At 51.3% G+C, this 24,459-nt stretch overlaps 12 protein-coding genes across 12 annotated transcripts; 4 read left to right on the forward strand and 8 right to left on the reverse strand.

Moving 5' to 3' along the window:
- Positions 1-1,058: 1,058 nt before the first annotated feature.
- Positions 1,059-4,422, reverse strand: P153DRAFT_350564 (uncharacterized protein; the record flags this gene model as incomplete). Its single annotated transcript, XM_033666292.1, has 2 exons — positions 1,059-4,208; positions 4,263-4,422. 2 exons carry the CDS (start codon positions 4,420-4,422, stop codon positions 1,165-1,167), a joined length of 3,204 nt encoding a protein of 1,067 aa, XP_033518879.1. The 3' UTR covers positions 1,059-1,164.
- A 205-nt stretch (positions 4,423-4,627) lies between these two features.
- P153DRAFT_302282 (exosome complex exonuclease RRP41) lies at positions 4,628-5,377 on the forward strand (the record flags this gene model as incomplete). Its single annotated transcript, XM_033664443.1, has 1 exon — positions 4,628-5,377. One exon carries the CDS (start codon positions 4,628-4,630, stop codon positions 5,375-5,377), a length of 750 nt encoding a protein of 249 aa, XP_033518880.1.
- A 493-nt stretch (positions 5,378-5,870) lies between these two features.
- On the reverse strand, positions 5,871-8,835 carry P153DRAFT_301934 (RNI-like protein; the record flags this gene model as incomplete). Its single annotated transcript, XM_033664416.1, has 2 exons — positions 5,871-6,233; positions 6,289-8,835. 2 exons carry the CDS (start codon positions 8,833-8,835, stop codon positions 5,871-5,873), a joined length of 2,910 nt encoding a protein of 969 aa, XP_033518881.1.
- A 126-nt stretch (positions 8,836-8,961) lies between these two features.
- P153DRAFT_390532 (uncharacterized protein) lies at positions 8,962-9,375 on the reverse strand (the record flags this gene model as incomplete). Its single annotated transcript, XM_033670939.1, has 1 exon — positions 8,962-9,375. The coding sequence occupies one exon, from the start codon at positions 9,373-9,375 to the stop codon at positions 8,962-8,964; it is 414 nt and encodes a 137-aa protein (XP_033518882.1).
- Positions 9,376-9,444: 69 nt separating this feature from the next.
- On the reverse strand, positions 9,445-10,734 carry P153DRAFT_401104 (uncharacterized protein). Its single transcript, XM_033671887.1, has 3 exons — positions 10,637-10,734; positions 10,223-10,534; positions 9,445-10,173 (listed from the first exon to the last, which is right to left on the reverse strand). The coding sequence occupies exons 1-3, from the start codon at positions 10,649-10,651 to the stop codon at positions 9,508-9,510; spliced, it is 993 nt and encodes a 330-aa protein (XP_033518883.1). The 5' UTR covers positions 10,652-10,734; the 3' UTR covers positions 9,445-9,507.
- A 34-nt stretch (positions 10,735-10,768) lies between these two features.
- On the forward strand, positions 10,769-12,090 carry P153DRAFT_132981 (ribonuclease III). The gene is made up of 3 exons (XM_033662055.1): positions 10,769-10,972; positions 11,164-11,501; positions 11,557-12,090. The coding sequence occupies exons 2-3, from the start codon at positions 11,267-11,269 to the stop codon at positions 11,841-11,843; spliced, it is 522 nt and encodes a 173-aa protein (XP_033518884.1). The 5' UTR covers positions 10,769-10,972; positions 11,164-11,266; the 3' UTR covers positions 11,844-12,090.
- On the reverse strand, positions 12,068-14,003 carry P153DRAFT_411543 (FAD-binding domain-containing protein; the record flags this gene model as incomplete). The annotated part of the gene is made up of 3 exons (XM_033672088.1): positions 12,068-13,034; positions 13,085-13,482; positions 13,544-14,003. 3 exons carry the CDS (start codon positions 14,001-14,003, stop codon positions 12,390-12,392), a joined length of 1,503 nt encoding a protein of 500 aa, XP_033518885.1. The 3' UTR covers positions 12,068-12,389.
- Positions 14,004-14,954: 951 nt separating this feature from the next.
- P153DRAFT_361198 (uncharacterized protein) lies at positions 14,955-16,140 on the forward strand (the record flags this gene model as incomplete). The annotated part of the gene is made up of 3 exons (XM_033666969.1): positions 14,955-15,043; positions 15,089-15,419; positions 15,469-16,140. The coding sequence occupies 3 exons, from the start codon at positions 14,955-14,957 to the stop codon at positions 16,138-16,140; spliced, it is 1,092 nt and encodes a 363-aa protein (XP_033518886.1).
- Positions 16,141-16,417: 277 nt separating this feature from the next.
- On the reverse strand, positions 16,418-18,016 carry P153DRAFT_411551 (uncharacterized protein). The gene is made up of 3 exons (XM_033672089.1): positions 17,640-18,016; positions 17,083-17,582; positions 16,418-17,006 (listed from the first exon to the last, which is right to left on the reverse strand). The coding sequence occupies exons 1-3, from the start codon at positions 17,811-17,813 to the stop codon at positions 16,490-16,492; spliced, it is 1,191 nt and encodes a 396-aa protein (XP_033518887.1). The 5' UTR covers positions 17,814-18,016; the 3' UTR covers positions 16,418-16,489.
- A 1,744-nt stretch (positions 18,017-19,760) lies between these two features.
- On the forward strand, positions 19,761-21,739 carry P153DRAFT_350577 (GMC oxidoreductase; the record flags this gene model as incomplete). The annotated part of the gene is made up of 4 exons (XM_033666293.1): positions 19,761-19,879; positions 19,940-19,992; positions 20,053-20,196; positions 20,249-21,739. The coding sequence occupies exons 2-4, from the start codon at positions 19,990-19,992 to the stop codon at positions 21,737-21,739; spliced, it is 1,638 nt and encodes a 545-aa protein (XP_033518888.1). The 5' UTR covers positions 19,761-19,879; positions 19,940-19,989.
- A 489-nt stretch (positions 21,740-22,228) lies between these two features.
- On the reverse strand, positions 22,229-23,240 carry P153DRAFT_361201 (uncharacterized protein; the record flags this gene model as incomplete). Its single annotated transcript, XM_033666970.1, has 5 exons — positions 22,229-22,471; positions 22,509-22,670; positions 22,719-22,796; positions 22,884-22,987; positions 23,048-23,240. The coding sequence occupies 5 exons, from the start codon at positions 23,238-23,240 to the stop codon at positions 22,229-22,231; spliced, it is 780 nt and encodes a 259-aa protein (XP_033518889.1).
- Positions 23,241-23,376: 136 nt separating this feature from the next.
- Positions 23,377-24,294, reverse strand: P153DRAFT_361202 (uncharacterized protein; the record flags this gene model as incomplete). The annotated part of the gene is made up of 2 exons (XM_033666971.1): positions 23,377-24,169; positions 24,218-24,294. 2 exons carry the CDS (start codon positions 24,292-24,294, stop codon positions 23,377-23,379), a joined length of 870 nt encoding a protein of 289 aa, XP_033518890.1.
- Positions 24,295-24,459: the final 165 nt, after the last annotated feature.

A 24,459-nucleotide genomic window follows, 5' to 3' on the forward strand; every position in this document is an offset into this window, starting at 1 on the left:
TCGCAGCGAAAAGACAGGCAACTAAGGCATGCCGCCTGTGTTGACTTTGATTAGGAATGGGCATGGTGACTGACGTAAGGATACTAGAGCGTATTCTATTAGATGATTATACAGCTGGTGTTGTCTGCAACGGACAGACCCGTCAATTTGTACTTCTGGCTCGGAAAACTTTCCATCAGGCGCCGACCATCGATGCGGTCAATCTTGATGCACCATCCATCATTGCACCTCACCTCACGCTCAGCCAAGGAGTTGTTTATCAGTCCACCCTACAAAGTTGGACAAGTTCGGTCAGGGCTTACCCGGTTTGGCGGCATTAGACCGCTTTAGTTGGCCCGAGCCAAGATTCGCCAAGTGTGGGGAAGGAGAGGAATTACGGGGTAAACCACGTTCTCCACCTGGGGTACACCTCCGAACAAAGCTGGTTGGACAGTTCTTGCCATCGCAACTACCGACTGACATGTCCTCCTAGAAGCACGATGTCGGGTGCAAAAAGCTACCTCCACTTGCCGTACTGAGTAGCTAGGACCCAAGGGACTAAACTCTTGGACAGTTGTCTGGAAGAACATATATCCTCCACATCTCCACCGCCGTCAAATCCTTACCAAAGTCTCCAAAGATACTAGAAACTCGGTTCTGGTACATTATATCCGCGATGTCGTGACGATATTGACGACACGAACACATGATCTCTATATCTCACACTACCGATAGATATTTTTTGTTGCCGAATTCAACCTTCTTTCCATGACTTGGTCAACTCGCTAAGAACTGCGTGGTTTCGCGATGACCGTTGGATGGCTTGAGAAGCTACGGCAACTGCCGTCCGAGGCGGTCTGCCCTGTCTGTCAAGTATCTGACTCCGAAGATCGCGCGGCCGACGTCAAAGCCCTACGTAACCACACTATTGAATTGTAAGCCTCGCCTCCGCATAGTACGCATGCATCATCTTCCAGTCACCTAAGGCCTCATGGCCTGATCAAGTCGTCTTTCAAGCAATCACGTTAACCTACAAGTTGGCAAATCATTGTTCAGAGGCAACACAACAAAGCCGTTATCCGTGCACGAGTCAGCATTATAAACCGAAAGCAAGGGTATCAAACTACGCCTCGCGGCCACCGGCAAAGCTCCTTTAGATAACCCTTACAGGACTCCCAACTCTTCCTACCTCCCGCTGCCTGCGATCTCCATCCTACGTCCTCTGTAGAACCTCTCTAGCATCTTCCTCCTCTCTTCTTGCGTTGATCCCTCGACCAATAACGCAAATTCTACTGGATCTTCAAAGCCCATACTCTCCGCTATACTGCAAAACTGCCTTTTGCGAATCCGTTCATCGGGTCGGTATCTGTAGCTGATATTCATCCCTTTGCTAACTGCCACTCGTTCGTTGTCTGAGGCGCTGAACTCGATATCGTCGTCACGATGCACTTCATCCCATGACGGTGTATGTTGGTGTCGTCGCGACTGAGACTGCGCTTGCGAGCCTTGAAATACTGGTTTCGTAGCGAGATCGACGTCGTTGCGAACTTCTATTGCTTGTTTGCTTAGCCGTGCTTCGACCTCGCTGCGACCGATCACTTCAGAATTTTCGTGCGTGTACTGTACACCCGCTTTTGCGAGGATGGCATTTATAGGGTCTGGTTTGGTATGTTTAGTTGAACTGGAAATGAAGGAGTCGGCGAATCTCTTAATCTCGCCGTAGTTTGCGTCGTCGTCGGCAAGACCGAGATTTTTGTTTGAAAGGATATCGTCGTCGTCGAGATCGAGTTGTGAGTCGTCGAATTGGAAGTCGAGGCCATGAACACCGGCGCGGGATTCTGCCACGTTTGTTTTGTGCATGATGTCGCGAAGCAAAACACTGTCCTCCTGGAAGGTGAAAAGGTTTGTTAGACCAAAGAGTTCGCCCTTTTTACTGGACTGGTCCATGACGCCTTTGAAATATCGGCGCTCATGCGATGCAGTGTAGCCAATATTGGCTTGCTGTTGCTTGTAGATCTGTCGCGCGTACACTATCTCTTCGATTGTGCCGCTGGAAACGAGCCTGAACACTTCAACATCTCGAGTTTGTCCAATACGGTATGCACGGTCTTGCGCTTGGAGATCGTAGGCAGGATTCCAGTTTGGATCTACAACGACGACTTTGTTTGCCGAGGTAATGTTAAGACCAACACCGCCTGCTTTCGTACTTATCAAGAAGACGAATTGGTTTGGATCTGCGTTGAAGTCTGAGACAGCTTTGGACCGATCCTCATATTTCATGCTACCGTCCAAATACGAAAAGTTGTATTTCGTCCCATCAACATCAAAAAGTCCTCTTAGAAGCCTCAGAAGTCGTACCGAGTGGGAGAAGATGAGGACTTTGTCGCCATTTGCGTGCCAAAAGTCGAGCAGCCTCCTCAACACTTTCCACTTCCCGCAGAACTCGCGCTGCGACTGGTTGAGAATACTGTCTCGTATGCGGAACAAGTCTTTGAAGGTGTCTGGACATGCCGTCTCGAGGTTATGCATGTCCTTCGCTTGCTTTTCTTTGTTCTCAGACGATGACGGTACAATCAAAGCAAGATGGTTCGCAAGCTTCTGTAACATTACCATGCAAGGAAATATATATTTTCCCCATTTTTCACCTTCACCAGGTATCTCGACGTAGCAGCACGAGCCTCTCGACTTGTCAGATCCGCAATCGCAAGGCTCCTTGGCTGTGCGGATGAAGTCACATCGGTCACTTTCTAGAAACGTCCGATATGCGTCGGCCTGCGTCTCAGTGAGCTGGCAAAACACAATCCGGTCACTCTTTTTGGGAAGCTGATCGGCAATGAGCGACTTCATCCTCCGAAGGAAGACACTGGGTAAAATGTTCTGAACAAGATCTTCGGCTCTGCTACGACAATCTGCGAGCTGCGCTCTACTTGCATCGTGAGATTGACCTAGCTTGAGTGGTATAGCGATGTTTTGTTTCCACTCTTGAGCGGAGCCGTAGGCACCTGGTCGTGCCCAGTTGAGCAGGTTCCATAGTTCTTCGTACTTGTTCTGGATGGCAGTTCCCGTGAGCCCTACACGACAAAGTGCGTTGATCTTGTTCATGGCTTTTGTGATTTCTGCGTCTTTGTTTTTGATCTGATGGCATTCATCTGCAATGACACAATCCCAGTCAATAGTGTTTATGTCGCTCTCGTTGTTTCTGAACGTGTCGTAAGTCGTGATCATGATCTCCAGCATTCCCTTCGCAGCTGCTCCAAGGACACCTTTTCGATCGGCTGGGTTACCGTGATACCGGTAGACTTCCCACCAACCCCATTTTGTCAGTTCGTCTTCCCAGTTCTGCATCAAAGTACCCGGACACACGATCAGGATTCGAGGATACCATCGGCCATCGTTTATACGACGAACTTTGCGCATGCACTTTGAATCACGCTTTGTGCCTTTCTTTCCGAACGCTGCAGTGAGGAAAGCGATGACCTGAATAGTTTTTCCGAGACCCATGTCATCGCCCAGAATGGCGCCAGTTTGCTTCACGAAACTTTCGTGGAGAAACTGTACGCCTTCGACTTGATAGTCTCGCAGCCACTGCGCGATGGGCGCAGGTATGATAGCTCCAGAGTCACGGAGTTTGATGCTTTTGTGCTTTCGTTGCGGCTTGATAGCCTTGTCCAGCTGAGGTTTTTCTTCTGTTTCCGAGTCTGAGAAACGTACATCCTCGTAGTTGGGCGGGTACCGCAGCCCAGCCTCGCGCAGCTTTTTCAAACCCCTCTGACGCGCTGTGACATAGTCTGGAATTGGTTCGTCCAAGAATGTCACGTTGTTGTCCACATCTTCAGCCACCTCGTCTGTACTGAACCCTACTGGACCATCACGCTCTTTCTGTTTGGTTTGAGGCTTGCGGCCCACAATGCTCGACGCTGCCGCTGCTTTGGACTTCTTCACTGCTCGAATCCTGTTTGTTTCGGCAGCGACGCGTTTGCGCTTGAGTTTTTTGCGATTTTTCCATTCTTCGTAAGTGGCTTTTGCATCGTCTTCTGTCCAATCTGACTCTTCTTGCTCGCTCACGTTGTGCGCAACAGTATAATCCTTGGAGCTGACGGCATTTTGTCTTTGGAGCACGTGTCTTTCCGGGATTGGATTGACGTGGGCGCCCGACACGTGATCTGCTGTTTCTTGTATGCCAAATTCGTCACCTGTCTCTTGCGACTGGGACTGAGTCTGGGTAAGGGCTGCACGACATCAGCGATTTTACAGCCAGTCGTCCAAACATAATCCCAACCCACCTTGGATGTAACCTGAGATGTCCAAGTGTTTGCGCGATGATTCAATAATATCGAGGTCGCATTCGTCGTCGTCGCCGTCGCCATCGCTTTGGGCTTCATTCTCGGCTATAACACGCAAGGACTTGCGATGGTCTCTCGCCTTTGTACCGTTGAACGACATGTCGACGCGACAATGAACGAGGCAGGGATGGGCAAGTCGTGATGCGTATGTGGGTCAACGCAACGCGCTAACACGTCTTCACGTGCAGAGCGGGGACGCCTTTACCTGCAGCAGTGCTCGGACCCACCAAAATCTCCAAAGCTCGGTGAATTCGCAATAGCAGACGCAAACGTCGACTGCACACGCGATTCCAAGCACAGCCACAATGCCACTCGACACATCGACCTACTCTCTCGCGCTCCTGCGCCTCGATGGCCGCCGCTGGAACGAACTCCGCCGCATCCACGCGCAAATCAGCACCCAAGCCGCCGCCGATGGATCCTCGTACCTCGAAATGGGCAACACCAAGATCCTCGTCAGCGTGACGGGGCCGCACGAAGGGCGCCAACGCCAGGGCGGTTCCAATGGCCTTGCCAAAGTCGAGGTGGAAATCAACTTTCCCGGCTTCAGCGGCACCGACAGACGCAAGCGAGGCCGCGGGGACAAGCGTACGAGCGAGATGGAGCATTGCCTCCGCGAGGCCTTCGAGGGCGTGCTGCTGCTGCACCTTTACCCCCACAGTACCATTACGTTGAATGTGCATGTCATCAGTCAAGACGGCAGTCTACTGGCGGCTTGCATCAATGCTAGCACGCTTGCGCTTATCGATGCTGGCATACCCATGACTGACTACCTCGTCGCATGCACGGCAGCATCGTCAGCAAGCTCGGCGGCCGCAGACAATGCTTCGGCCGACGACCCGCTACTGGATCTCAATACATTAGAAGAGCAGGAATTGCCGTTTCTGACAGTAGGCACGTTGGGCGAGAGTGACAGGGTGGCCGTGTGTGTGCTCGAGACGAGAGTGAGAATGGAGAGGGTCGAGGGCATGCTGGCCGTGGGGATCGAAGGGTGCAAGAGGATGAGAGGAATTTTGGACGGGGTTGTAAAGGGATATGGAAAGAGATTTGCGTGAAGGAACAAGTGCACGGAATCGTCGAATACACGCACAGAAGAGAGCCCATCCCATAAGATGGCATGTCGAGAAGCAGGACATGTTCAATGCCCAGAGAGGCTCCGAGTTTGGAAAGCAGCCTTGTCAGAAGCAGGAAACGACGGATCAAGTGATACCCAAGATCATGGCGAGACGAGGCTCTGGTTTTCTACATATCCTGTCATACCATTCGTTGTACAAGATCCAACAAGCCTTCTAGAAGAATCGCAAACAAACAACGCGTCGTGGCTGGTATCATAGCATATGAAAGCATCCAAAGCATAACTCATCTCTGCCCAAAAACACATGACCGCCACACACCAATACACAAACTCATACACCAGTTCTGACTCTTGACTTATGCTCCCCATGTGTCGCATGTACTATCGAATTCCGGTACATCATCGCCACTTAAATGTCCAGTTTGTCGTTTGCGGCTCGTAATATCCCTCAGTGCTGCTCATCCTTTTAAAACTCATCTTCCTCGTCCTGCCCTCCACCTACCATCGGCGACCGTATCAAACCTGACGTTTCGCCCCCTTTGCGCTACCATCTGTGGCCCACCAGCATTTAACCATCTCCCCAAGTTCTTGCATTGACTCACGTCAAAAACCTCCAGATCTCTGCAACCTTCGACAACTGCCTCTACACCAGTACCTGTGACTCTGACGCACCCGCGAACCGAAAGATTGCGAAGCTCGAGAAGATGCAGCGAAATGCAACGCAGTGACGTATCGGAGACTGCCGACCCGCAGAAGGCAAGATTGAGGTGTGTGAGATTGGGCAGGCCAAGGGCGAGGACCTCTGTTGCTGTGTCGGACAGAGCGCAGCAAAAGGACTTTGTAATTGTTAGGTTCTCGCTCGTTAGAACTGCATATTTGTGGGGTACTTACCAAGTCCAACTCCCTCAACCCCTTTGCTGCATTGGTCAGATACACAATCGCATTGTCAGTCAAATACGTGCAATCCGCAAGAATCAACTTCGTCAGCCGCGGAAACGGGTACACGCTCCAATGCTGGAACCCAACGTCTGTGATCGTCGTGCACCTCGTAAGATCAATTGATTCGATACGATTCGCCGCGTGAACAGCGATATGCGCCATCGACCGGTCCGTGATATGTTTGCAGTAGCTCAGCGTCAGGCGACGAAGCTTGGGACATCCAACTACAGTTCCAGCCGGAAGAGGTTGTGGTACCGCCTGCCCGTTGGCCCCAGCCGTTTTCTGTCCAGATGTGCGTCGGTTGTTTACTTGCGCTTGGTGTTGTGCATGTGCGAGCGCCATTTGAGGAGGCAGCTCAGGAACCACCCACCCAATAACACGTGCTAGGAGGTTATCGCCTACTTTTCTACAATTGCTGAGATCCACTTCTTCGAGGCCTTTGGCCTTCTGCACCATTTCGAGAACAGCAGGACCTGTGATGTCCCAGACGCTCTTCATTCGCCATATCTTGACACCGGGGGCACAAGTTTTTGCAAGTTCGCCAAAGCCCTCGTCCGTGATATGGAAGCAATTGCTAATGTTGATATACTTGGGACGGCTACCGACAAACGGACATATGATGTCTACCAGCGTGCGATCTGTGACTTTGCGATTGTACTTTGCCAGATCAAGGTCGTGAAGAATGTCTGGTGACGTTGATATAATCTTATGCCAATGCCACGATATTCGGCGCAATCGCATCAACTCATGTAAGTTCAGGTGTTGGAAGATCCCAACCAACACGAGATCAGGCAACATGCCTCTGCTATATCTGCTTGGCTTGCGTATCATTCGCGGACGTTTGAAATCGAAGGGAGCTTCCGGTGGAGTGACTGCATGTTTAGGAAGGGGCGACCGCGAGAGTGGGGAGCTGATCGGTGATGGCGAGGGTTGCGACTTGGGGATGTCTAAAACGCCTTTTGATGGACTGCTGGGTAATTCAGGAGCGGGAGGCGCGAGTGAGCCTCTTCGCGATCTAGATCTCACGTTGTCAAGATCGATGTTGAGAAAGGGATCGGGATCAAAAGGTTCCATCATCTTCTCGTCTCTCCGGACAGGTGTGGCAGGACTGCTGATTGTGCCAAGGGTGCCATGGAAGGTGACAATGGGAACACTGTTCTTCCGAGTTGGGGTTCGTGGTAGAATTATGTCTGCGATAGCCAACTCATCGATTTTTGGAGTACTATCCACATCCATCATATGTATGTCGTTGTCTTTGGCAGTCTGGAGACGCTCTTTTGCAACCGATTCCACTTGTCGGCGCACGTCTGGGGTGCACTTTTCCCACAGCTGGTTGAGCGTGTCTCCGCTGACCATCAGACACTCGACAGAAGATATGGACCGAACGGTGGCAGTGCGGCGTGGTGCGAGCGACAGACTGACAACTTCTCCAAAATACTGCCCGGGCTTCAGTCTAGCCTTGACCTCTTGGAAATTGTGCTCGCCAGCAGCAATGGATCTCCTACGGCCAAAGTTGTACGCCGCATGCCCATTCTGCTCGGGCGCCACAGTCACGACCTCGACTTCGCCCTTGACAATGAAATACACATCGCGCCCCTGACTCCCCTGCTTGATGATGTCGTCGAAGGGGTCGAAGAAGCGAATGTGAGCACGCATGCCCAGGAAGTGCAGAATCTCGTCAGGTAGGCTGGAGAAAAGCGGCAGCTCTTTCAGCAGCGACCTCACGTGCACCCCGCCACTGCCAAACGCGCTGTGAGCGGCGACTTCAGTAAGGCCAGGGCTGGGGGATTTCCTCTTCTTGTACGCGTTGACAACCTCGCCGTCGCGCAGGGTGCCGCTCTCTGCCATGACCACGTCGCCATCCTCGCGATCGCGCTTTCCCGTTATCTGGCGGACGGGCATGGCGGGACGCTTGCTGGTGGCGCCCAGCTCCTGCTTCTTGCGCTGCAGGATGGCGAGGCGTTCTTTGGCCTCGTCCATGATGGCGCGCTCTACCTGGGCGAACTTGGGCAGCTCCTTCATCAGGTCCTCCTTGTTGAGGCGCACGACGAGGGAGCGCATGTTGGCGATGATGGTTGCGGTGCGGGGGATGTCCATGAGGATGCCAATCTCGCCAAAGAAGGCGCCAGGCTTCAGCTCGGCGAATGTGCTCTCCTGGTCGCGTGACGTGACGCGCACCGCGCCGCGAACCAGCCAGTACATGGCCTTCCCCGTCTCGCCCTCTGTGAGGATGGTGTCGTGCGGCTGGTACAGCTGGGGCTTGAGGTGCATGCCGACGGCGGTGAGGAACGAGTCGGGCGCCTGCTGGAAGAGCGGAAACGAGCGCAGGCGGTCGAGGAGGTCCAGCGGCAGGCCCTGGATGGTCGAGGCGGCCAGCGGGGAGGGGCGGATGGGACGCGCAGGGTTCGAGTCGCTGTCGAAGGCGCGCACCATGGCGAAGGGGTCGGGCACGGGGGAGACGTGGGCCCGCACCGGACCGCCCGCCCTGTGTCGCCGCATCGTGGGTGTTGCTGTGGTGGTGAGGCAGACGCGTGGTGCTCCTGGAGGCGAGGGGCAGCCGTCAGACGGGTCAGGCCAAGCGCGCGTGTTGCGGTGGGAAGGGGCGATGCAATGGCTCGGCAGTCCTCAGCTCATGGTGGAGCAGGTGGGTGTGTGGGCGTGCGGGCGCTGTGGGCGGTGAGCAGCTGCGTGGGCGGGTGGGAGCTGGGCAGGCAGCTGGGTGCGTCGTGGTGGTGATTGCTGCTCCGAGCGGGCTGTCCGTCGCACAGATGAGCGAACAATGCCACTACCCGGCAGTCGTGGTGCCCGCGGAACGCTGCAGGGGATCTGCGACAGGATCGTGCGTGTCGTGGGCGCTGGGGCGGTGAGCGGAGAGAACAGAGCTGGCTGTGTGCAGGCAGATGGATGGCCTGCGATGCGGGACGGGCTGTAGGGCGGCGGCGGGACGCCAGCATCAACAAAGTAGGTAGCGCGTGTGGGTCTTCTGGAAGACATTGAAACACGCTCGTGCGCCAGAGAACACAGCCCCTGACCCGCCATGGTGAGCCACGCACGTCACGAGACATCAATTATGCCTCCTGCTCGAGTAATTGCTCGTTGCTTATCGTCGTCATGCTATCGTTTTTATTCATCCTGGTCGTGTCATCATTACATTCATGCTGCGCTACGCCTCTACACCCGCTCTGCCGCATAGCGCTCCATGTAAGCCATCTGCTGTGCACCAGCCCCGTAACGGTCTCCTCGTCGACCGCCATACTCCTCGCGTTCATCGTAGCGGTCGTCTGCCCTCCGCTCGACTCTCCAATCCTCTGCCCTACGCTCATCTCTCCCAGCTCTCCCCTCACCTCCTCTACGTTCATCTCTCCTGTCTTCTCCTCCACGCTCATGTCTCCCACTGTCTCCTCCACGCTCGTCTCGTCGGTTGTTTGCTCTGCTGTTCCTGCGACCATCCCTTCCATCGTCTCTACCCCCACGCTTTGGATCGTCCTTCCGCTCTTCTCCCTCCTCCTTGCGCTGGCTTCTCTCGTCCCATCGTTCCACCATCTCTCTTCCTCCTAGACCTCCCATGACTGCCCCAACCATGGTGGCAACAGTGTCATACTTCTTGCCCTTGGTGGCCTGGTTCCCGAGCAAACCTCCAATCAGGGCTCCGCCAATGCTTGCCCCAATACGGTGCTCTCGGGTCTTAGATCGGGACCGGGCACGTTGCCGTGAATGAGTGCGTTGTCGTGAGCCTTCTTCAACTTGTCGGCTTGAACGGGGAGGCGACCATGAGGAGCCCCTGCGTTGGTTCGTTGGCCGTTCACGCCCAGACTGTCCGCGTGGAGGGGGATTCGCCTACATCTATTAGTCAGTCTTGAACTCACCATGGCCAGAGACGACAGACCACTACTCCAACTTCACGATTCCCTTCTCCAGCGCCTTGCCCGCCATGCCTGTCATACTCGCCTTGCCTCCCTCTAGCACCGCTGTAATATCCCTGCTCAGCATCGTCGTATCGCGCGTCCTTGTCATCCCCATATTCGCGCTGTTGGTTCCTCTCTGTCGCGTACATATCATTCCTCGAGTCCCCACGCTGTTGATCCTGCTCTTTTCCTCCGAAATTCTGCCTAGCTCGTGATGCATGCTGCCTGACCTTGTCGTGACACCTGTCGTGGTATTTGCAAGCGAATTTATCGACGCCTTCGAATCCAAGCTCCTATCGTTTCAAAGCTAGCCATCAGCTCACAAACAACACGAGAATTGTTTTCTACAGAGGTTGAAAGTGTAGAGTTTCAACTGGAGGAAACTGCCTGCGTACCACGACGTCTTCCATGGCTGCCGAGGTCCCTAGTGTCTTTACTATTAAGTTCCGCTTGATCGGATCCAGGTACGGGCTTGGCTCGGTGTGATCTGTACTGGGTGCGTCTAGGTTCTTGAATGCGCGTGCTCAGGTCTGCTGGTGCTGCTTTTGTTTTCTCGGTGGCTCACCCCACTAACCCAAAAAATCTAGGAAACCTGGTTAGCGGCATGACGTCGACGGCGCCGCGCCTAGCAGGAACGAACCGCTGCGGGTGGGTGGTCTTTGCGCGTCGATCACCGTCAGACCTCGAGTTTGGTCAAGCTCGATGAGGCCTGTGGATGACTTGTAACCAAAGTATGTTGATATTAAGGACTTCTCAATGCCTGTTTTACCAACCAAACTCTTCTACAAACTATGGCCAGAGTTTGTGAGGGTGGCTGGAGCTTTCGTGTTCAGCAATCTAAAACCAGGGGCGCTTTCATGCCATGATTTTATCGATACGAGCCATCTCACAAGCGCAAACTGAGCTGACACGAGGTCGGCAGATGACCTGATTATGGGAGTGGGGTACAACCACAACTTTTGATTTCAACCACAACCCCACACCTGAACTTCCTTATCCATACTCTGACCATTCAACGTCGAACGATGCCAATGCTCAACACTGGAGATAAGGCTGCGCAGATTGAAGAGATGATCGGATACACCTTCAACAACAAACTATTTGCCGCAGAAGCTGTTCAGATGGCCGCGCCCCAAACTGCTGTCATCCACGAGGGAATGTTCTTCGGACTGGAGAACAACAAACGTCTCTCCCTCTTAGGCGACGCTGTGCTCGCCAAAGTTCTCTGTGACAAGTGGTTCCATGCGCGCGATAACAGAGGTATCATGGAGTGATTCCCATCCACCTTCCAACCCCCAAGGCTGAACGGAGATAGGCCACGCGCGCTCCTTATCTGACTGGACTACGGCTCGTAACGATTTGCTTAGCAACGATGCATTGGCCCAGCGAGGTTACGATCTCGGTGTCGACGGATGCGTCATCTTGAGTCCTGGCATGCACACAGTCTCCCGAAAGATGGTAGCCAGCTCGGTCGAGGCTATCGTTGGAGCAGTCTATCGCGATGGTGGGGATAGTGCTGTCCTTTGCGTCATCGAGAAGCTTGGATTCTTTGACCATCGCCTCCTCTTGGTAATGTTTTCACTCCTCCACTCCACTACATGAGCACAAACTTCTTGAGTTAACTAATGTACCCCTTCAGATCCCTACATGGCTGCCACTGATTTCCGCCGGTCAAATTGGACTTGGGTTCTTACAAGAGAAACGCGTGCTCGGTTCTGCTCTTGGCTGCGTCTGACGTCATTTGCAAAACCTAAGACGCAGGCAAGATAGATTTTCTGGGCATCCCTTTACTCTTGTGCGAACTCAAAACCAATTTGACCAATGGATATCGGTAACATCCTGTCAGCTCGGATCTACGAGCGTACATATGCAACTTTGATGCGGAGGATGTTATCTGATCCATTGTCTGCGCATCTTCTAATCATTTGCTCGCAGAATGTTGGTCGCTAGAGACATCTCTAGGTGCGATCGTATTCACGCCTTGTCAACCAGCTGGAGTCTACGTTATCACCATCATATATGTTACAGACAGTAGGCGATTGGTCGCCAAGGGAATGGTGTTGCTTGGGCGAGACTGGCTAGTCGGACTTTTCTGTTATTGATACTCTTCTTGCCGCAACTTAGACCAAACATTCTTTTGATCATCTATTACACAATTGGATTGTAGAACCCGAATTTGTTCATGGGATCCCACTCTGCCTTCAGTTTGGCCAGCCTCTGCATTCTCCATGACTCATACCCATACATCTCTGGCTTAGTCTCCTCGCCATTTGCGTAATTAACATAGCAGTGTCGCTTGTACTTGTTCCTGTCAACACCCGAGTACATCGCATCCCGCATCGCGTTCGCATACGCGTATGCATCCTTCGTCGTCTGCTCGTCGTCGCCATCCCACCAAAGTATTGGACTTGCGAGGACAGGGTAATTGCGTTCCTCTGGTGCCAGAGCAGTTAATTCAGGACTGACCTTCCGTACGCCCTCCATGCCATAGTTTTCCAGGAGTGTGATGGAGGTAGAAAAGCGAGAATCCGTGGTGAGGTTGCCAAACACAGTAAAGGCTTTGCGGGTACCTTCGAGGTCCCAAGCAGGAAGAGAAGTCCCCGCACCGAGGATGTTGTTATTTCGAATGCACGCCTGACTGCCGAGGTTGTTCCCAGTCACAGTGTATAGTTCTACGTAGTTCACCCTAGTGGATACCGAGACTGAGGCAGGTCCTAGGGCTTTGAAACGTGCTGCATATGGCTCGGCGTCTGTTTCACTACCCTCATATGCGACTGTATAGGCAATGACCGGCTGTATGGCAGTGAGTGCATGCAAACATGTGAGAGAGGATAAAAACTTACGTTGTTTGGATCGATGCCTGGTATCCTGACAAACACACCAGTGAGCGCTAGTTTCGATGGTCGGTGATTGGAGGAAGTTTCAAATTCGTTGATCAAGCTGAAGAGTGCCTCGAGTTTATCAGTCGTATATACAAGGGAGTACACCGTCCAGTCAGACGGAATGTTGTACGTCTTTACAACAAAGCTGGTAAGTATGCCAAAGTTATGACCAGCACCCTGTAACGCCCAGAACAAATCTGCGTTCTTCGTCCTGGATGCTTCGACAGACTTACCACTAGCAAGGACCACACGAGCGGAGACAAGGTTGTCAAGAACATAACCATGCTGTCCTTGGAGAAGGCTATGGCCACCACCAAGCAGTGGCCCCGCAACCGATACACATTCCGCAAGCGCGGTGACTGGAAAAGAGGGGATCAGCTTTAGCTGTCTTGACAATATTCGTAGGAACTTGTAACGTACCAGCATATCTCCCCTTTGCGAAAAGCGATCTCGTAATCTCATATTGAAGCGTACCGCCCCCAACAGTAGCGGTTTTCCCATCACGGCTGAGAATTGTAGTATTCAGCTTCCGCATGTTGATCTGAATGCCATACGGCATCTTGTTTAGTGTCTTTGTCCACCCATGAGTACCCGAGACGGCCAGAAATGGGATATTCAAGCGGTTGGCAAATGTCACTATTGTCTGTACATCGGCTTCGGTAGCAACTTCGACAATGACACTGTAGTCGGGAGAAACGCGAGGGGAGGCACCCCGAACTTGCAAGGCCTCCCAACGAGAGTTAAATGGGAATGTGACTATGGCGCCCTTGGACAGTTGAGGTTGCAACTCGGATGCGGCTTGTCTCAAGTTTGTTTGCGCAAACACGAAAGTCGATTGGGACGCACACAGCAGCCAAGCTGCGAGAACTAGTATAAACATGACAATTTCTTGACGAAATACGTGAGATGGAAGAGTGGAATGAGAGCTAGGTGGGTGAAGACTGATAGATCGTGGACGACAGGGCCGTCTTATAACAGGCCACATTGTTATTCCGTGCAACCTGTCACGGATGGAGACGAGGTTAGCGTAGGATTTCGATGGCCAATCCTCCTGCATCTTACATGCAGTCGCACTCAGTGGGGTTGGAAGCATGCGAGATGTACAATTAAAGTTCTACCTACCGCTAGCTAGGATTGAACCGCGGCGCACGCGTTCGTCCTCGATAACCTTGATGTCCTGTTGTGAGGTTGATTGGCTCTAACCCTGGTCAGCGGTAAACCCATTACACAGAATTCTACCAAAGTAGAATCATGCTTCTTGCTAGTTGGGTTTTTACACGCGAAGGATCATACGCGAAGCATTACACGCGAAGGAGTCTGCATGAAGTAAACGCAGCACCATCATCCTCGACTCTATTCATTCGGCTATTCAAGATCGAACTAGGGAAGTCCTTGATCTACCCGCATTTGCCCCTGGTCTCTTTGCCGAATCACATAAACAGGTAAGCATACGTCTGCGGTGGATTCAGGACTTGCTTCAAACTTATGGTAGTAGTTGAGGGACGTACAATGTAATTCAAGCGGAGAGCATATTTTACTGTCAGATTTCTAAACTCACAGAAAGTGCTCAGTGCTTTGGAACCACTCAGCACCGTCATCGTGTTCCTGTTAGAAAACACGGGTCAATTTTGCGTACATGCGGCACAGTTGCATAATCAAATCTCACCCTCAACCGAAGGTGATTACCGGTAAGCATCCTTGGAGTGGGATGATTCTGGGGATTGCGATCACCGATGACCACGTTAAAAAATAATCAACATCTTAAAAGATGTGCTTCGTGTGATACATATAGATAGTCAAGTTTTCTATTGCTCTTAGCTTCCTCTCACCTATGGCTTCAACGCAGATAAACTTAACCATAGGGCCTCTGGCTTCGACCCTCGAGGTAGTAACCTTTGTAGCGCTAACAGGCATGGCTTGGTAAGTGCTGAAATCTCCATGCAGGACGTATGCTGATAAGGATAGGTTCAACACGGCGGAACTGTTTTGCACAATATTTCTTACATTCAAAAGCTGGACTGGCAAATACTTTTATTGTCTGATTGTGGCCACTCTGGGGGTATTCGTCTTTCAGACTAATGTCTTCATGATGATCTTTGCGCCTCACTTGAACATGTATGGCATCATTGCTTGCATTGGCTTTGGTTGGAGTTCAATGGTCACAGGCCAGTCACTCGTTCTGTGGTCAAGACTACACCTGGTCTGCCGGAGTCAGTGGAAACTGCGACTCATTCTATACATGATCGTTGTCAATGGTGTTTGCATGCACGGTCCGCAAACCGTGTTTTCGCTGATGGTAAGCGCTGGTTCTTACGGTACCAGGATGAAACTAAGATGTACCTCAGGCAGTCGAAAACAACGCCATCAACCCCGCTTACAAGCCCTTCGAGATCATGGAGAAGATATCCGTTGCCATCTTGAGCGCCCAAGAGCTCATCATCTCTCTTGTGTACCTCTCCGAAGCGGTACGGATCCTGCGTGTCAGTGAAACCCTTCAGAGAAAAGGGAATCGGCATCGGATCAAGATGCTGCTTCTAGCCAACCTCGCCATTATCTGCATCGACATATGCATCATAACGCTCGAGTTTCTTGCCCTCTGGGGTGTGTGGTGTAGTTTCAAAGGCTTCGGATACAGCGTCAAACTCAAGATTGAGTTCGCCATTCTCAATCAACTTCGTGACTCTATCCAAGGATCATCCACTACAGACAGCTACGTTTTGGAATCCTCCAAGAACAGTGTTGGTCTGTACTCGTGCAATCGAGCGGATCCGAACACCAGTGCTCCATCTCAGCCGCATCGATTTGTGCTAAAACGGCAGAATTTCGAACAGATTGGCGACGGCAATCAGATCGTAAAGACAACAAAGATCAAGATTCGTCATGATGACAAGGCTGGAGTCCCAGATACTACCATATTCTCCAATGAAAGACAGCATCAAGGATTGGAGAATTGGGACGGTGCGAGGAGCTTACATTCAAAACCATCATCGGAGATTGAACTTTCGGCAAAACGTTGATGTAGTGCAGAACTGAGCACGAGGAGATTGTGTTGGTTAGGTTCGTTTCTATGTAATATATACAGGCATGTTCAAGCTCAATCAACTTCACCATAATCATAGCGTGTTTGACCGATTTACAATCTGCTATCAATGTTTTCCACTCAATAACGGCAGTAAAACCAGTAGGTTCTATGTATGAACAGGATGCTTAAGATATGAAGTCATATCACGGCGAGTGTGAGCAAATGGGGTAAGTTTGAAAGACACATGGCTCTTGACGAGGACATTGATGTTTGTAAAGTTCAGGATATCAATTGGTAGAGATTTCGTATAGATGAACCTAAACCAAGTAATGAATGACAGCATTTCAATCCGATCTGGGTCGTTGAAAACTCTTTTTGGACTGGCTCGACGTTGCCCAATCACTACTTTGTTTGTATGACCCCTGCGAGTCCCGACTTGTCTCTTCACTCTCTGCGGTAATCGTAACTTTTGTAGTTTTTACAATGCCTATACGCTTTTCTTCTTCGTCTTCCAAGATTGCCCGTTCGCTCTCATCGTCCCTGTCCAAGATTGACTCATGTGTATGTCCACTCTTCGTAGTTTTCCGGCTTTGCATATCGTTCAACCGAATGTGATTGCCATGATCCGAGCGGCCATATCCCAGTTGAGATGACTGATGGGTGGAGCGCATAACGGAAGGAAAAATACGCTGGAATAGACCGTCGAATGCTTTGCGAAGTGGAGGCAGTGAGGCAATGAGAATGCCGCTTGACAGTTCGACTTGACTCCATATGTCCAAATTTACGGCGTCCCACGTAGGATCTCTTGTTGTGCCAACAGATTTGAGCTCAATGGTCTTGAATATGGAGCAGATAGTGGCGCTTTCAACGTTAGCTTTGTATCTTGAATGTTTGGTTACTGTTTTCAGCTCGGTGAATACGGAACCACCAGACTTACGGAATACTTAATAGAAACATGGTACGGATTCCCCATTGCGTGCGCCTGGTCAACTGCACTCTGGAAAGGTAAATTAGTGGCGCCGCCATATAGACCACGTCTGTCAAGATGCTGGAGATGCCTTGCGTATATATCAATCCTAGCGGGGCTAGCTCAGCGAAACACTTTTTATCTCCTTGAAACCTGAAGTCCCAGTTTGCTCGTAGGGGAATGCAGCGGAAGTTCCCAATGGTTGGGACAATGAAATTCAACACTGTGACCATGATAATGGAAATCCAAACGATGATCTCGTACGTCTTGGAGAAATTAAGAACCAGAAGCCATGAGCAGATGGACCACTTGAGAAATGCAACACCGATCAAGTTGACGATTGATACAATCCAGAGACAATAGAGGTAACGCAATATATCTTCAGGACTTATTGAAGGGTCGTTTATGTGACGCCCAAGCGCTGCATCGACCATGCCCTTATTGATGCTCGTCGCAACGATGTTGAGAAACTTGGAATATGAGTACATAGGGCTGGTAGTGGTTGGGAGTAAGGCATATGGACTTACAGTAGCAACGATCAATAAGTAATCGCAAACCATAAGTCTGCGCTTTTGCAAGATTCCATACACAATTCTCCATATGACACACATCGTGCTGATGGTCAAAAGAATAAAGCATGGAACGAGGATCTTCAGCCGCTGATTTGGCCATTCCTGCTGCATTGGGTCGGCGGCGACCATGACGGTTAACAAACAATCTCGAAAGGACTTACGGAGAAGAACGTAAAATTCGCGGGCACAGTGGTTTGTGGGGAAGTTCTATATTTGCTCTATCATTGTGCCAACCTTTCGACCGTGCCGCGTCGACATGACAATTAGTAGAGTACGGGACCTAGACGGTTAGCGGAGCGTTTTACCACTGTATGTACAAGGGCATGGAAAACCCATATCCTAGGCTGCATGGTGCTATTCGAATTTGAGACGTTCAGTGCCCCGAGAACCCACAAAAGTCAAGCCATCGGTTAGAAGAAAACCAGAAAGACCAGGATCTGTACTTCAAGGCTGAACCATAGATATAGATAGAGTGTTATCCAGAATCCCTACTAGTGCTTTCAATATCCTACTCCAGCATCTTTCATCACTAAGAAAAGTTTCAACAACTGTTCTCAGTCATCACCAGTTCCATGGTAGACTCTGAAGCAAAATCTCTGCGGCACACGGCGCAAATGAATAAGGCCGACGGCGGACATTGCGCAGATACCGTAACGCCACCTGAGAGGCAATGAGAAGTTCTGGGCTGACCAGATACAATAGCAGGCATCATTTGTCAGGGGCAATACGAGCGTGAAAAACAATGCTTTCAACCATCGCGGCGATTGCCCATCACTGAGGAAAGTGATCCGTAGTGATGCCAATACTACGTTGTGTCTAGAGCACCACCCAGGTAATGGCTGTTTATCGAGAACAGCGGGTAACTTATACTCTACTGTCTATTCGAGACTCCCAAAATGACTCTTGCAAACCCGAGTCCAATGAAGTTGTGACACGGGATGGTTGATTAAACGGGCGACCGGCTATAATGCATCGTGAACGGGTTACCCCGCACGCCGCCGATACGCCAATACGAGGAAGTCTGATTCCTCGAGGTGTCACGGAAAGTCAGAATAGGGTGGAGCTGTTTAGCTGACATAAATCGACGTGGTTGTAGAGTGCTGTACATACAGACTGACACTTTATAAGATCAGCGCAAAGAAGTGTGCGACAGTATGTAGAATGAGTGGTCGTTCTGTGCCGTTCGTCACCAAGGCGCTAGCCGCAAGTCTTCGCTCATTCGTTGAGGCGCCCCGGACGGACAACCCCCGAACGGAAAATAGGACCTTGCATCGGAAGGACTAACTACGCCTCCATACCAGGGTTGGGGATGGTACCTGCCAAATCCCCAAAATCTCCGATGCTCCAATCGCGTGCAAGTGCCTAGCGGTCTCGACCTACGGCCCTATTCCCTTGCAGTGGCGTTCAATCGTGCTTGTTCCATCCATGTTCCGCCAGATCTGAAAGCTGTGCCGTATCTTTACATTTGCAAAGGATTCAAATGCCTGTTGCCCCGGACAGTGCGGCATGTTTGTGCTCAAGATGCGGACGATTTACGCCCTGCGACAGGGGACCATGATTCGACTGCAACTTCATGTTGTACAGCGTTCACATGCGTAGCGAGCATGACAATCCCTTGCCATACGCAATCTGCATGCCGCCCGTGGCAGGGTCAGTCACGGCCAGGATCTACACACTTTGCGATGGACTACGATCACCTCTCCATAATCATGAAGTGATAGCCCCCGATTTCGCAGAATGGAGATGTCTGACCGAATGACTCGCTAATACTGCATGTCAAAGGCATGTGTTTGAGTCTGGATCATGCAGATTTCCCTGCAGTCAGCAACTTCTCGAAAAGATCAGGGAGTATATGAAAACTGTCTTGGTAGTGGGTCCTGATCCTTCAAGCAACACACGGTAGAAGTACCGCGGTATATTCCAGCGGCTGTCAGCATAGAGTACCCATCTATATATCTGGTACCATCTTCTTCTTTTCGAGGTCCGTTGCCTGCACTCATTCTTACATTCATTCAAGTTACTCCCGGAATTCAGGATGCCTGTCTTCTCTCGTTTGGCTGTGGCCGTCCAGGTGTTCAGCATCTGCCTTTCGCCAGCTCTCGCTGCAGCTGCCCCCCAGGAGTATGACTACGTAATTGTCGGTGGTGGTCTTACCGGTTTGGTCGTTGCGAACAGGCTCAGTGAAGATAAACGCAGTAAGTACACCCGTTTACGGCGATACCCTCATCATATCGGTAGCTAAATAATACCAACAGGGACTGTGCTTGTGATTGAGAGCGGCGAGTCTGTTGACAGAGACACGACCATGGTCAGTAATTCTGGCAGAGCATCCTAACTAGAATACATACTAATAGTCCTGAAAATATAGATACCACATCATGCCCAAGACCTGACCATCGATGCCGATTTGATGTGGAGTGGTCTTATGTCGAAGCCAGACCCTTTTCTCGGCAACGTGACTACCAATGTCGTTGTTGCAAAGACTCTCGGTGGAGGCTCAGTAATCAATGGAGTAAGTGACCGTCTCGAGCGTGCCAGGCCCGTTGTTACTGACATCACGCTAGATGGTCTATGATCGAGCTTCTGCTGCTGACCTCGATGCATGGGAGGCTCTTGGTAATAAGGGCTGGGGATGGGCAGGCATGAAACCCTACTTCATCAAAGGTACCACCTACCAGCCTGCGTCTGCTGCGGTTGCCAAGGAGTACAACATCACGTACGATCCATCAGCCTACGGGAGTGGACCGTTGACTGTGAGTGTTCACGACTCCCACGTTCCTGACAACAAGGACTACTGGGCCGCCTGGAGGGGTATGGGTGTACGCCTTCCCTTGGACGGTAATGATGGCGAGGTCGGTCCTTCGTGGTTCCCCAACACCATGGATAAGAGGACTGGACGCAGAGCCCATGCGCGATACGCATACTTGAACCCGATCGCCAATCGTACCAACCTCAAGGTTCTCACCAAGACGACAGCCCAAAAGGTTGTGTTCACCAACACGAACGCACCTAACATGGCAAACGGTGTTGAGATCCTTGACGCAGCGTCTGGAAAGACTTCAACCGTCTATGCCAAGCGCGAAGTTATCCTGGCGGCAGGTTCCATTCTTACGCCAAAGTTGTTACAATTGAGTGGTGTCGGACCCAAGAATATCCTGAAGGCTGCAGGTGTCAAAGTTCGCGTTGAACTTGACGCCGTCGGTTCCAACTTCCAGGACCACCCATATGGAGTCGCCGCATTCAACGCGCCCTCTAATAGCTTCCCTTCCAGCAATGAGCTCAACACCAACGCGACCTACAACGCGACCGCCTGGGATCAGTACGTTCAGAATAAGACGGGACCATATACTGTTGCTCGTGGCAATGCCCTGGCCTTCATTTCACTCCCAGACATGACGTCCGACGTTCAATCAATCGTCAACATCATGAACAGCCAAAACGACAGCGACCATCTTCCCAGCATCTACAAGAACAACAAGCCGCTGCTTAAGGGATTCGCACGTCAACGGAAAATTCTTGCAGGACTCTACCAACGCAAGGATGCCGCTCTTGCTGAATTCGGCGTTCCCAGTGATGGCAGTTTCAGTCTACTCGGCGTCGAGAAGCCCCTTTCCCGTGGCACTATCAACATTAACGCAAAGAACCCTCAAGGGCCTCCCGACATCTTCTTCAACGCCTTCTCCAACCCCACTGACAAGGCCGTCCTCGGTGCCAGCCTCCGATACTACCGCACGTACATGGCTCGTCCCGAACTCAACAAGTTCAACGTCTCGGAGATTGCGCCTGGCACTCAGTACAAAACGGACAATGAGATCTTCTCGGCCCTGGTTAGCCAGTCTTTGTTGGCACCTACGCTTGCTCACCCGTCGGGCTCTTGCCCTATGATGGCAAGGGAGGAAGGAGGCTGTGTCAGCGATAAGCTCCTCGTGTATGGCACTCAGCATCTTTCTGTCATTGATGCTTCCATTATCCCGCTTGTTCCATCTTGCCATTTGCAGGCTACCATGTACGGGGTTGCCGAGAAGGCCGCGGATATCATCAAGGCTAGGAATTGAGCCAGAACAAACTAAGCGGTCTCTTTCAACAATCTCAGGTTCATAGGTTCGATGTATTTACAATAGTGATTAATGATTCTTCAAAACTTCGTACGATCTTGTCCGTAATGTCTAAGGTTACATCATGGCTTATGCCTCTAAATCATCACGCTCGAGGAATATTCCTACAAAGCCCTGAAACCAGCAAGTGCACCTGCAAATATCGTGTCGAACAAGACAGGAATGCCAACTATGATATGACGTGTTCAGAACCATGAAGACTGGTGGGATAGTCTATTTGGAACTTAGAGGTTCCAAGGGGGAAAGACGAGGCCAGGATAGTCTTATCTGCTCATAGGCCGTGATACACGACTATGATTGAACGAACCTATGAATCTACCAACCATCTCGTCGGCAATTAGGAAGATTACAGTCTAATTTGGCATTCCATTGGTCACAGAAGCTACAAACGCGCATCTGGACCATCAACTTCTTACATTTCTTTTCTGCTCACGTTCCTTTCTCAAACCCAATACTCTGCCCAACCAACGCACTGACTCGTACGCTGTGCGTATTTGCGGGCAGCGGACCAGATACTGCGTACGCGTTGTTTTGAGACCCCAGATTTCTAGCAGTGCTGAGCGCTGTCCCACCACTTGTCCTCACCGTCCGTGATCCCGCCCCACTTGCGGTATCGATAGTGGACATCATTGTAGTGTTCGTAAAGGGCAGCGGAATATCCACATGTCTCACCTCAAACGCAAATCAGGAATCCATGATATGGGCTCACCGCTACATATTTAGATGGGATGTCCCATTCGGCGGTTCTACCTTCGCTGTTGTATAAATGATAGGTCCCGTTCGTCGTGTTTGGTGTGACGTGGAATGGCAATTCGATATTGTGCTCTGGGCACCCGCAGCCGTAAAGGTTTGTTGACCGGATTTTGGCAATCTAAACCTGGTAAGTACAGTGAAGAGAAAACAGAAAAGGCTTACTTACATTAATTGCGACCAGGTCAACAGAACCATCGGGAATCGTTGTATCGTCAGGTAGACATCTTGGGGTATGCGAACAGGTCTGTCGAATTGAGTCGATAGATTTTCCATTGGAGTATTTTGGATGGCATCTATTGCGGTCACTGTTTTTGTTCATCTCCTCACGTACAGCATGTCCTGGCTGCTCACAATAGAGATTGTGACATAAATGCGAGTAGGTGAGCGTTGTCGATGTCAGCTCATGCCGAACGGTATCGATGTCACGCGTGATGCCTATACGCAAGATAGTTCCATACTTTATAGTAAGACGTTCAATTCTTTTACAGTGCTTACACCACACCATGAGAGCAAGCTTTTCTTTTGACGTGCTGGCCATGTTTGGGGTTGTCTTGAACATAGGAACTCCGAGCATGCATCCAAGTGCTTCCATCCGACGTACGACCGAGCTCGGGATCGTTGGCTCTTGATCCCATGGAACCATGTTCGGGAATTCGAACCGGAGGCGCTTGAAGGCCTTCGCTTCCATCGCTTACCTGAAGATTGTATCGTAAATCAGATCTTCTCTAGCATGGCTGCATGCTCCTTCCATATTTCTTTCAGTTGTTCTAGCAATCTTGTATGGTTTTTTGCTTAGCTGATGAACGAGTTCGCGAAGTGTGGCTTTACGGAACACCGGTGAGTTGGCTGGCCTCGATGCAGGATTTGGCAGGCTCTACAGGCTTTGAACTTTGGCCGCGAATTGTTTGGCGGCCGTCGACGTACGGTTCTTTTTTTTTGTTGGAGCTGAAATCGGATGCGGTGTTGTTGGATGAGGTGCTGTCGGATTCGGTGGCGGACCCGGGGGCGGCAGTGAGGGTCCTCTTCGCCTTGCGAATTTTCTTGGTCTTGGGAGTCTTCTTCGCTTTCGATGTGGTGGCTGGAAGGTCTAGCTCGTTGGCGGACTCGTTGGCGGACTCGGTGGCGGGCTCGGGGGAGGCAGTGGGGGCCCTCTTCGCCTTGCGAGTCTTCTTGGTTTTACGAGTCTTCTTCGACTTGGGAGTGGTGGCTGGCAAGTCAGATTCGCTGGTGGACTCAGCGACAGACTCGGCAACAGACTCGGCGGCGGCTGTGTGGGTCCTCTTCGCCTTGCAACTCTTCTTCGCCTTAGGAGTGGTGGCTGGCAAGTCGGATTTGCTGGCGGACTCAGCAACGGACTCAGCGGCGGGCTCGGCGGCGGCAGTAGGGGCCCTCTTCGTCTTGCGAGCCTTGCGAGTCTTCTTATCGTGCTTCTGCCTCTTCTTTGCTGGACGTGTGTTGTCTTCGTCCTGCTCAGCCCGCAGTCTCTTTTTTGTAGGGTTTCGGATCTCTTGCTCTAGGAGGCTCGCTGCTAGGGGAAATATGGTATCGTCTTGACGCACCAATCCGTCGGCGATAGCTTTATAGTACCGTTGAACAAAGGAACGATCCGTGTGACCCCTACGCAACAGTTAGCAACTTTGCATCCAAGGGCACCTGACAACAGACCTCCTAGTTTGCTTCTCGAAATAACGATAACCGCTCTTGAGCGACTCAACGGTCTCTTTGTACTTTGGTGATGGCATTCTGTGTTGTTTGAGCGCCCTAGGCCGCCGGGGTAGCTGCTGATGTAGAATGCGGCGTGCAACGAGCGGCGTGCAACGAGCGAGGTGCGGTAAGCGGGGTGCGGTAAGAAGTTGGATGTAGAGAGGATAAGAAGTGGAGAGGTGGAGAGAACACGAGAGCGAGAG

Source organism: Dothidotthia symphoricarpi (genome assembly GCF_010015815.1).
Source record: "Dothidotthia symphoricarpi CBS 119687 unplaced genomic scaffold P153scaffold_23, whole genome shotgun sequence".
NCBI classification, from domain to species: domain Eukaryota; kingdom Fungi; phylum Ascomycota; class Dothideomycetes; order Pleosporales; family Dothidotthiaceae; genus Dothidotthia; species Dothidotthia symphoricarpi.